Here is an 11937-nt window from a genome sequence, read left to right as displayed (position 1 = left end):
GTAGCCTTATTTTTATGTGTGTGTATGTGTGTGTGTTACGAGTAGGGAGAAGACTTCCTCATTGCCATCAAATCCCTACAGGGAGCAATGGTTTCAATTTTTTTCCTGTTGTGAAAATGCAGAGGTGGTTCTTGTCTGATTAGGGTCTTTCAATGATTGAAGGATGCATGTTGGCTCCTACTCTAGGCAAAGCTGAGGTGTCTTTCTAGATTTCTTCTCTCATCATCTGGATTAGTTAACCTAAACATTGCTTTTTTCTTTTCTTTTTTTACTATATCCCAGATGAAGGATTTTTTTGTTTTGTTTTTTGCAGCTGGTAGGATGGGCTACAAACGATTCATTAGTCTAATTATGACTGTAATTAGTATAATTGATAACTATTTCTCAACCAGAGGGATGGTGTGCAAAACTGTACCTGGGCCCTTTTTAGTCTCTCCAGAGGACCTAATACCCCATTTAGAAGTAATAACAGCATGGGGGTGGGAAATGTAGGAAAAAAAACATTTGGGATGAAGAACCACATTCTGGATTACAAAGACCAGGAACTGTATCTTGTGTCTCGTTTTTGTTTTGCTTCTTGAAGATTGAGAGAGTGTACCCTCTCTCTCTGTAACAAACGAAAATGCCTCCTATGGCCTATGCAAAATCCCTAACCATTAAAAGGACAAACCTATAGACTATCCCATTATATTAATAGCAGTTGGAGCAGGTAACCATATATACCTTGCAAATCTTTTTTTTTTTAAAAGAGACCCCGTGATAATGTACCTAGGAGGTAGTGTATAGATGTGTCTGCAAAAAACACACTTTTACAGATATATGAATGCTGTTTGCAGCCTCTCTGGCTTGAAGATTAAACAGCATGTTCAGAAACTCCATTCTGTCCCCATGCAACTGTAGGATCTTAGATAAAAAAAACCTTTGAAATTGCCTTGCTACATATTCCCATCTGGGCCACTCCCCCCCCCCCATTTACTTAATTTTGGGGCACAGCACCACCTTGGATAGCTCTTCACCATAAGAGACCTGGCCTTGGGACCCTGTAACAGCACCAGCAGTGCTAATGACCCTCAGATAGACAAGGGCACTGTGGCAGCCGGTGATACAGGAAGAAAGAAATATTTTGTAGATATTCCGACTGAGCAGGCCAAGCTCTTAGCAACTTGGTGCTGGCTTACAGTTCATACTTTTTTAACGCCTGACTAGATTATTATTATTGTTATTATTATTATTATTATTATTATTATTATTATTATTATTATTATTATTATTATTATTCCCTCCTCCCCCTTCTCAGCACTCCATTTGCTAATTTCCTGCTCGTTTTCTCCTTCAAGGCTGCTGCTTCTTTCTGCTTTTCAGCACCGGCTTGCCCTGGCAACCCGTCTTGTTCACACATTTCCTAATGTTCCGACGCCCTCTGGTTAAGAGGATTTCGAGCCCTTTTTCCCACCCATCATTTGCATGCGTTTAGCACTCCAATTGCCCCCTTCTCCCTTGGCATTTGTCAGGCCTCTCCCCTCCCTCGCTATTCCCAGCTATTAAAGCATTTACTGCGGGGGAAGGAGGGGGGAGGTTAAGGGAAGGTAGCCTGCGGGGTGCGGAGGGGGGAGAAGAGGAGGCGGCTGCGGTGGCCGGATCATGTCTTCATTGATTGTTATGCAAAGGGACTGGAATGACTGATGCACATCTCTGCTCCGCATGTGTTGTGTAGTGTCTTTTTAAAAACAAAACAAAACCATACAAACACCGTGTCCTTTTTTGGGGTGGGTGGAAGAAGGGGCTTGTTTTCCTTTCTGGCGTGCACATCTATAGACCTTTTTCCCGAAATGACTTTCTTTATTTCAGTTGTGACAGTTCCTGGGGCGGCGGAGAATGCAAGCGAGGAGGCTGCGTGAGACTTCGCCGTCTGGAGAGATGCACCCCAAAGAGGATTAGAGGGCATCGCTTCCCCCCTTCCCCTCCCCCCGTCCCCTCCGGCCCCCCCGCACCCGTGCCGGCCCCCCCGACGGCTCCAGTGGCCCTCCTCCCCGCCCTGCCCTTCCCTCCCCTGGCCCTCCCCGGTCCCCCCTTCCTCTCCTCCTCTCCCTCCTCCTTCCCTCCCACCCTGTTGCCCCAGGCCCACCCCCACCCCCTGGGCACCATGAACACCAACGTGTGCGTGGAGACGGGGCCCAACCCCGAGGCGCCCGGGCTGCCCAAAGAGAACCACCTGCCCGACGGCGCCCTCAACAGCCTTGTGGATTACAACTCGGAGATGGAGAGGTACCGCTCCTTCGCCACCTTCTACAAGACCAACGGCGGCGCCTTCCCGCAGGCGGCCAAGATCGCGCGCATCACCACCCCCATCTTCCCCAGCGCCGCCGCCGCCGCCGCCGCGCGGATCGGCATGTCTCCCTGGAACTGCGACACGGCCACGGCCGCCGCCGCCACCGCCATGCTGTGGGGCAGCGGCGCGGGCGGCGGGGGCGCGGGCGTCGGCGGGCCCAACCCGGTGGCGGCCGCGGCCGGCGGCGTGGCCCGCAAAGCAGCGTCCTCGTCCGCCGCCGCTGCTGCAGCCGCCGCCGCCGCCGCTGCGGCCTCGTCAGTGGCCGCCGCCGCCGCGTCGTCGTCGTCCTCGCCCGCCTCTTCCCTGCACGCCGCCAGCAGAAGCGGCGGCGGCGGCGGCGGCAGCCTGCACCATCGGAACGAGTCCCAGCGGCTGGGCAAGCCTGGCTGCGCGCCAGCCGAGCAGCCCTCGTTGCAAATGGCAAATAATAATTTCCTCTCCACCTTAGCCCCTGAACACTGCAGACCTTTGGCTGGGGAATGCATGAACAAGCTCAAATGCGGCGCTGCTGAAGCAGAGATAATGAATCTCCCCGAGCGCGTGGGGACTTTTTCCGCTATCCCGGCTTTAGGGGGCATCTCATTACCTCCCGGGGTCATCGTCATGACAGCCCTGCACTCCCCCGCAGCAGCCTCAGCAGCCGTCACAGACAGTGCGTTTCAAATTGCCAATCTGGCAGACTGCCCGCAGAGCCATTCCTCCTCCTCCTCGTCCTCCTCCTCCCTGGGAGCCGCCGGAGGAGGAGGAGGCGGGGGAGGAGGAGGGGGCGGCGGCGGCGGCGCTGGAGGAGGAGGAGGAGGAGGAGGAGCCGGCAACCCTGCCAAGAAGAAGAGGAAAAGGTGCGGGGTCTGCGTGCCCTGCAAGAGGCTCATCAACTGTGGCGTCTGCAGCAGTTGCAGGAACCGCAAAACGGGACACCAGATCTGCAAATTTAGGAAATGTGAAGAGCTAAAGAAAAAACCTGGCACTTCGCTAGAGGTCAGAGGAGATGATTTCTTTCTTCCCAGCCTCCCGCCGTCCCTCGTGAACCCCCTCCCCCCACCTCTCCAGTGCTTCTTGTCTAGTTTCAAGATGCAGCATCCCTTTTCTGAAGCCTCCTTCAGGTTGTGAGGGGAGGAAGGGAAGCCCCCCTGCGCACACACAACACACACACACACACACACACGGCCCACACACGCACGCACCCTTTTGGGGTTGGGTTTGCTTCTCCGCCTCACTGCGCACACAACGTAGCCACACACAAACACACACAGAGACCCATTGGTGGTTTGGACTTGTCTTGAACCCAGTTTTGAAAGGGAAGAGGTCTGGTAGGTCCCCTGGAATAATAATAATGAGAATAATAATAAAGAAAACATGTCAGGGGGACTTAGGAGTTTCCTCACTTTAGGATGGTTTTGGTTTTTTTGGGGTGGATTGCGTTTTCTAAGAGAGGGGGAAATTCTTTAGCTTGATGTTTGGAAATGCACAGGCTGACAAAATCTTTTAACATCAGAGAGAAGGATTTTTAAAAATAATAATATAATAATCCCATTATATGAAGATTTTTTAAAAAAACAAAAACTTCTACACAAGTTTATTACACTATAAATTGATCTGAACAAATTCTGTATATTTTAACTGTTACTATAAAAAGTTCTGTTTGGTGACATGTAAACTATTTTTTACTGATGTGAAACCAATGGTGAAGGGTGAATCTTTTGAAAACCTGAAATATTTTTAAATGCACATGAAGCATTTATTTTCCTTTCTAACTTAATGGTGGCTGTTATGAGGGACGCTCCCCCCTTTTTGTCTGCTGTGTGGAGTTTGCTTTGTTTGGAGATTAGGCCAGGGAACTTTCTTTTGTTTTGTTTTTAGTTGACCCCCAATTTTTATAAATGTTATAAGTTCAAAACAAATTAATTGCTAGATAATTTTTAGGGTGACTTTTTAGGGGTGACTTGGTGGTAATTTGATGCGAGAAAACCATTGGTGGTAGAGGTAAAGGTGAAGGTGAAGTATGCCAAGATTAATATACTTTTGGCAATGCATCCTTACCAAAAAATAATCCTTTGTGGCATATTTTATAATCGGATAAAGTACACCTATGACTGAAGTTATTACGTGTGATTGAAATGTATATACGTTTATTTTTTAAAATCTGTCCTCAGAATTGACAATGTATTTGGTATCACAGAGCTGTAAAGATAGGTTTTCAAGATTGGTAGACATACAAACGACAGACGAGGGGATGTTGTGGAAATTTCAGTTCATGTATTTAGTCTAGCAGACAGCAAAAAAAAATGTGTAAAATGACTAATAGTATTATTTTTAGATGGAAGAAAACAAGAGGAAAGACTTGTAATCATATTTAAACCCCTGTCATTATTAAAATTATAGTGTTGCTGGTTAGATGAACATATCAGATGAGACTGTGTTTGGTGGGGGAGAGCTTATTTGGCACAGAAAAGTACATTACTGGCTGAGAGATGTAAAGTCACCAAAACTAGCCATACAGTGAGAATCACAATTGTGATTAATAGGAGTTTTATCTTATAAATGGATGCATTTTATTGGTATTAATGTTACCACTAAGTTTAAGGTTTTCATTAAAAAAAATACTTGGGTGATATTAAATTTCTTTTGCCCTTGAAAGATTGAACTATCCTTTTGGAAAGTTTAATAACTCATTCTTTCTATATTTCCTATAGCTGCTTATTGTGCATATATGATAACAATATCACACCAATGCAACAACCTCTATGGATTATATTTCAGATGGTAGAAATCAGTTGTATATAGATTTGCCTGTTATTTTTGGTTGCGAATGCACTCCTGTTTATTTCATAGAACATTTCAAAGAATGTATATTGTGATTTTTACAATAAACAGTAAATGCTGGATTTGAACACTAAACCATAACTAAAAAGGAATTTTTTTTCTGTTCCTGGTGGCATCAAGTGTAATCTATTGTGCAATTTGTGATACTCCTGCTTAGACACTTTGGCCCTAATCCAGCTAGTTAGGTATGCCTCAGGTAAGACTGCAATCCTAAATGCATTTACTTGGAAGTACATCCCACTGAATGTAGTGGGACTGACTTCAGAGTAAAAATGGAAAGGTTCAGGATGAATGTCCCATTCAAACCAATGAAACAACTTAGTAATGACTAACATATGGACATGCAACCTAATGTTATGCATGTTTACACAGAAGTATATTCCACTGTGTTTAGTGGTGTTTACTCTGAAGTAAATGTGTTTAGGATTATAGCCCAACCTGGCACCCTCCAGATGTGTAGGATAACAACTCCCATGATCCCCGCCATCCTGCATGCTGGCTGGTAGATGATGGCAATTGTTGTCTAGCCCATGTGGAAGACACCAGGTTGGGGAAGCCTGAATTAAATGTTGGATTGGCAAGTGCATGTTTCTAAAACAACTTTTGCTGAGGTACTGAGAATACTAGTGGTGGGTGGGGGGAGGGGGAAGAAAGTTTAACCCTTCCTGCATCAATAGACTGCCACCAGCAAATGACTCCCCTCTCCTGCCCCACATTGAGGGAAAGCAACCTGGGGTGCATTAGCAGGGAGATTGGCAGCTGGAGGAAAGGGTTAAGCACTCTTTCCTGTCCTGCAGTTTCCTCTGTAACTGCCCCTCCACCCTTGGGTGATGGATACGAAGGAAACACAGGGTTGAGACCTGCAGGTTGCCCTTATAACCGCTATTTCCATCCTCGGTCACAGCTAACATTCACTAGATTGAGGCCAACGTCCACTTCCATCAGGTCTGCGATCTTTCGTAAAGTTTATATTATAGGGTGATATGGAAAGGAGGACAGGGCTCCTTTATCTTTACCAGTGGTATAAAAAAGGGGTGTCATTTTGTATGCATGCAGCACCTGTTGAAATCCCCTCTTCATCACAACATTTAAAGCTACAGGAGCCCTGCCCTCTTTTGTGTCTGATCAAGAGGGCAGGGCTCCTGCAGCTATAACTGTGATGAAGAGGGAATTTCAACAGGTGCTGCATGCATACAAAATGACACCTGCTGAAATCCCCCTTTTTATACAACTGTTAAAGATACAGGAGCCCTGTCCTCCTTCCCATAGGGCCATCTTAAATGTTTATAACCCTGTCCTAACTAAATCCTCAGAAATAAGTCCTACTGAATTAAATTAGATTTACTCCCTATCAACTTAGGTTTAAACTTTTAGATCTAAAATATGATTGTAAAGTAGCTTCTGGGAATGAACGTGGAGCTTGTCCAGCCAGTGAGGGAACTGGTGGGGAAGAAGGGAGAGAAAAGCTCATTTATGAATGGAGGAGTTGGCAAGTGTCTCCAGGCACATTTGTCTGACAGAGAGGCCCTGTACCTTTAAAAATTGCCCAAGCATGTCATATGAGATCACTGTCTATTAAAATTGCTTAATAAGTGTAGCTAGCAAAATGCATGGTTTTTGTAGTACTTTCCGAAACACCTTCTTTCACTCTTTAGGTACTTGGTTCCTCCCTTCACACACACACACACACACACACACACACACACACACACACACACGCACTATACTGCTCTACCAGGGTTAGAAAGAAGTTGATTCCTTTTCACTTCTCCACTGATTGTAAGCTGTCACAAAGTATACCATAGCACGTGGCTAATATCCTTAGAGGCACATTACTCGCCAGTCAGAAAGAGCTTCAAATTGAATCATTTTCTATTTGCGTTAGGTTCCCACCCTTTTTATTTCTTCACTCCCCCCTTTTCCTTTCCTTTTTTGTTTTGTTTTAATTGAATAATAAAGAGTGACAGCATGACCGCCTGGAGCACATGTGCAGCGACATGGGTCTGGTTGTAAGGCAACCAGCTGGAAGCATGTCAGAGACTGACAGGGCCTACATAACTGAATTGAAGCCTTCGCTGTGGTTGCAGGTGGGTGAGGAGAGTCTCCCCGCTGAACTGGCGTCTCAGGCTGAGATTGGCTTGTGGTCTCTGTCAATCAACACAGGGGCCGGCAGTGATTCATTGCAGTCTAGATGGGCTCCTGATGGAAAAGGTGCAGGAAGAATAGGGCTTTCCACTTCTGTTGTGTGTTTTTAGAAATTGTGAACACTGCTTTCCAGTTCATCGTAAAATACATAGTACATTGCCTAGACAGTGTACACCCCACCCACAAGTAGTACTTATTCATTATCTTCTTCTAGTCAGAGGCTGTGGTATTTAAGCAGGGACTTCCTATTCACTTCAATGAGCAGTGGAAATTTTGTTCATGGAATCCTTTTGGGCATGTAAATCTCCTGAGCAAGCATGGTAGCACTTTCCAGATGGATAGCCATGCTAGTCTGTTGCAGAAAACAGCAATGAAGAGTTTTATGGTGCCATAGACTAACACATTCATTTTGGCATAAGCTTCTGTGGACTCCGACTCTGATGAAGTAGATCTTGTGCATGGAAGCTTATTGCAGAATAAATTTGTTTGTCTTTTAAGGTGCCACAAGACTCTTTGTTGAGGTAGCTCTGGACACCTGTGGAGCCTTGCTGAGTTGTAAGATTGGAGTAGTCAAGTTTAAGGCTGCTTCACATTTTCATCAGTGTGTTTGTTAGGGAAATTGGAACAATGGCAAGATAATGTGACTTTGCATTATGGTATACCCCCGAGCTAAATATTTACGTGCAGGAGCAGCAAGTCTGGGAACTGGGCTCAAAGCTTTCACCCACCTTTTAGATTTGCAAATAAGTTTACAAGTATTTATAGCCACATTTTTATTTATTGTTTTATTGTTTTTGACTAACCTTCCTGTTTACACATAGAAGTGTAAGTCAATTATTTAAATTTTATTCATTTAAAAGCATTTCTATACTGCCTTTCTGGAAAAACCAATCAAGACTGTTTTCCAAAAATGGAAACACAAACAGCTAAAATATAGTAGACCAAATCACAAACAGATAAAGAGAAAACAGACCTTTAAAAACAACCTTAAAAAAACAATGTAAAAGTCAAAAGGATGTGATTTGACCCTCTTCCTGAATGCAGAGAGAATGGTGACCAATTGCCAGAGTGCATTGCGTAGAGTGACCATATGAACATGAGGACAGTCCTCCTGTATCTTTAACAGTTGTATTGAAAGGGGAATTTCAGCAGGTGTCATTTGTATGCATGCAGCACCTGGTGAAATTCCCTCTTCATCACAACAGTTAAAGTTGCAGGAGCTTTACTAGAGTGACAAGAAACAAAAGAGGGCAGGGCTCCTGCAGCTTTAACTGTTGTGATGAAGAGAGAATTCCACCAAGTGCTGCATGCATACAAATGACACCTGCTGAAATTCCCCTTTCAATACAACTGTTAAAGATACGGGAGCCCTGTCCTCCTGTTCATATGGTCATCCTAGCATTGCAGAGTCTAGGAGCAACATAGGAAAACGTACTTTCCCACTTGCATGACAAGCAGGCTTCTGTAATTGAGAGTGTCTTCAAAAGGACCTTTCCTGCTGATCTTAGGAACTAACCTTGTTCATACCAAGATTGATGCTCCCTCAGATAGCTAAACAATAAGTCATTTAAAGTTTAAAGCCAGCACCTTGAATTGAGCCTGAAAAATAATTGGCAACCAGTGCAGATCTTTTAGTATTGTGGTGATATGATCACAATAGCATGCTCCAGTTAGCAGCCTATTTGCTGCATTATGCACCGATTTAAGCTTCTGGACAGTCTTCAAGCACAGCACATTGCAATAGTCTAACAGTGATGGAACTCAAGGCATAGACAGCAGTTATCGCCAGATCAGAGGGTCTAAGGAATGGTTGCAGCTGGTGCACTAGACGTAGTTGTGCAAATGCACACCTCGCCACTGCTTCCACCAGAAGGCCCAGGGATGGTGTAGGATCTAGGAGCACTCCCAAGCTACAAAGCTGATCTTTCAAGGGGAGCCTGTCCCCACGCAGAACAGGCTGAATCCTGGGCCCTGAGTCAGGCATTCTACTGACCATCAGCACTTTTGTCTTTTCTGGATTTAATCTCATTTGTGGCAGGTAGGGAAAAAATGAAGCAACTCTCTTTCTGTTACAAAAACTAATATTGTTGGTCAGTTGGAGGCAATTCTTATTAGCTGCAAGCGAATATATAAGTAGCTGTCTACAAACCTAGCTTTTATGCCTGGCTGTTATATTTTGAATGCAGTGTTGCCTCCTAACATCCTCCCCACCAAAAAAAAAACCAAGCTGGTTTTATTTTTCTTATATGAATCTTATCATAAGAGCACTTTAGTGATTGATTTTTAAAGAACATGTAACATATAATAAAACAAAAATCCAACACATGCAATTAATAGTAGTAAATACATAAAATAAGATTGATGTCATGTAGAACCCTGTGTATTCACACCCATCCACAGTGTTCATTTAGATTTATGGTATATTTAAAAAGGCATAATCATTATTTATCCAGAGAGACTTATTTGCCTCCCATTAGTGTACATTAATATAATTCCGACTGTAAATTATAGACTAAGGGGCATCGCTAGCATTGCCTCTCTTATGAATTGAAAAATCAAAGGGTCTGGTTCAGTTTGCCTGTCATTTTTGTCCAAAGTCTTCAATTTCAGCCTCCTGACGCCCACATTTATGCATCTTAGCTTCCAATGGAGCAGAGTCAGGGAAATCTAGACTTGGGTCTTAATCTTTCAAAAAACAGTTTCTTAAAATGCTTCACATGTTCATTATGTTAAGCCTCCACGTTAAATACAATGGGTTTGTTTAGACAACATACTAATCCATGGTTAGGCCGCCAACCTTTTTGCAGCAAATGGTTAGTGAGTGTGTTTAAACCATGGTTATGTAGCCACTATGGTTAGGAATGGTTCACGTGGCACTCTGAGGGCTCATCTACACCAAGCAGGATATTCCACTATGAAAGTAGGATGAAAGCAGTATATAAAAGGCAGGAGCCACACTACTGCTTTGTGGCGGTATCAAAGTGCACTGACAACTGTTGGGGCCCATTGACACATACCACATACCGCTTTCATACCACTTTCATAGTGGTATGATGTTTCATGGGCCCCAACAGTTGTCAGTTCACTTCAGTACCACTATAAAGCAGTAGTGTAGATCCTGCCTTTTATATACCACTTTCATAGTGGAATATCCTGCTTGGTGTAGATGAGCCCTAAGTCACAGTTCACATGACATGCTAAGCTGTAATGTTTAGCTCAAAATGCTTAACTACCATGGCTTAGTCAATTTCTCTTCCTGCCCCACTCCTAACCTCACATTGGACATAATTGTGGTGATTAAACCTTTCAGTGTGACAAACTTGTATTTCAGATATTAGGAAGGTTCAATTCTAATCACACCCAGAAGTAAGTACAATGAGCCTGCTTGGGAATATATGATCATAACATGACCGTAACAAGGAAAGGGCTGTAGCTCAGGGGTAGAGCACCTGCTTTGCATGCAGAAGGTTCCAGGTCCAAGCCCCAACATCTCCAGGTCAGGCTCAGAAAGAATCCTGCCTGAAACCCAGGGGAGTTGCTGCCAGTCAGTGCCGACAACACTGGAATAGATACTTCGACTCGTACTGAGACAATTTCATATGTTTTAGAACCAGTGTGCAAAACTGCTTTTATTTAAGCTGGCCAGGTATGACTGAGAACCAGATTCTCACCTACTGACTGAAATGGAAGCAGCAGCAAGTTCTGAGACTTAAAATGTAGCATCATATGGCATGGACCTTAGAGACAAAGTGGTCCTGTGGTTGGTGGTGCACTGTTTGCTCTTTGGTTTTCTGGAGAATGTTGTTAATGTAACACCACTGAGCTCTGTGGATAGGGATCAATTAAGAAGAGCCTCAGAGGAGATAGCTGTAGAAATCTCAGAGGAGATTTCTATAGCTGTAGATTGCATTCTGTGATGGCAGTCAGCTGTGTAGGGAGATTATGGGAGACTAAAACAGAACAGGCAGCTAACATGATTAGGGTAACTAACTGGAAAGTCAGCAGAAAAGACCCCCTGCTTTCTGGCTCCTTCACCATGTTACTGTGAGAAAAACATCCAACCAACACACCCATATTGGTTGAGTGTTTGGGCCTGAATTGGAACCGTGTAGTAGTAGTACCCCAGTTGCTGACCTATAGTCATAATAACCTCATGATTAGACTGAGGCCTTAGCTAGACCTAAGGTTTATCCTGAGGTCGTCCCTGCCTGCTCCCGGGATATCCGGTGTGTCATTTACATGAACAGGGACGATCCCGGGACGATCCTGGGATAAACCTTTGGTCTAGCTAAGGCCTGATATTCCAACTTTTTCAGCCAATTCCCATTGGTGAAACTTTCATAATGTCAAGATGTGGTTGCATTATTGCTGGGTTCTAACCTGTTGGGAAGGAATTTATGCATCATGGGGGAGAGGAAACAAATCTAAAATATGCCCACTTCTGCTGTTGTAAAGTTAATTGTTTGTTTGTCAGTTGCAGAACAAAAATTGGTTTTCTATTGGGCAATTTTACCTGTTAAATAGAGCACAAGTAGCCTCAAATTTCACTGTGAGTAAAGGCAAGGTTTTTTTTTAAAGCCACATATGTTTAATTTTTGTACTCTTCATCAGTCTGCACGATATGTTACAATAATGTGTGA

The 11937-nt window shown here is 44.2% G+C and overlaps 1 protein-coding gene across 2 annotated transcripts in view; it reads left to right on the top strand.

Moving 5' to 3' along the window:
- The first annotated feature begins 2130 nt into the window (after positions 1-2130).
- Positions 2131-11937, top strand: part of CXXC4 (CXXC finger protein 4) — a 59424-nt gene continuing 49617 nt past the window's right edge. The window contains exons 1-2 of one of the 2 annotated variants that reach the window (XM_063135662.1): positions 2131-3048; positions 3124-3307. In XM_063135662.1, coding sequence (XP_062991732.1) covers positions 2144-3048; positions 3124-3307 — 1089 coding nt within the window. In that variant the 5' untranslated portion in view covers positions 2131-2143. Of the gene's footprint in view, positions 3049-3123; positions 5216-11937 lie in introns of those variants that run through there. The other variant, XM_063135661.1, reaches the window with a different exon arrangement.

This window comes from Elgaria multicarinata, chromosome 10, assembly GCF_023053635.1.
Source record: "Elgaria multicarinata webbii isolate HBS135686 ecotype San Diego chromosome 10, rElgMul1.1.pri, whole genome shotgun sequence".
Classification (NCBI taxonomy): Eukaryota; Metazoa; Chordata; class Lepidosauria; order Squamata; family Anguidae; genus Elgaria; species Elgaria multicarinata.
The sequence above is the reverse complement of the archived record's forward strand: the minus strand, read 5'-3'. Positions and strand labels throughout refer to the sequence as shown.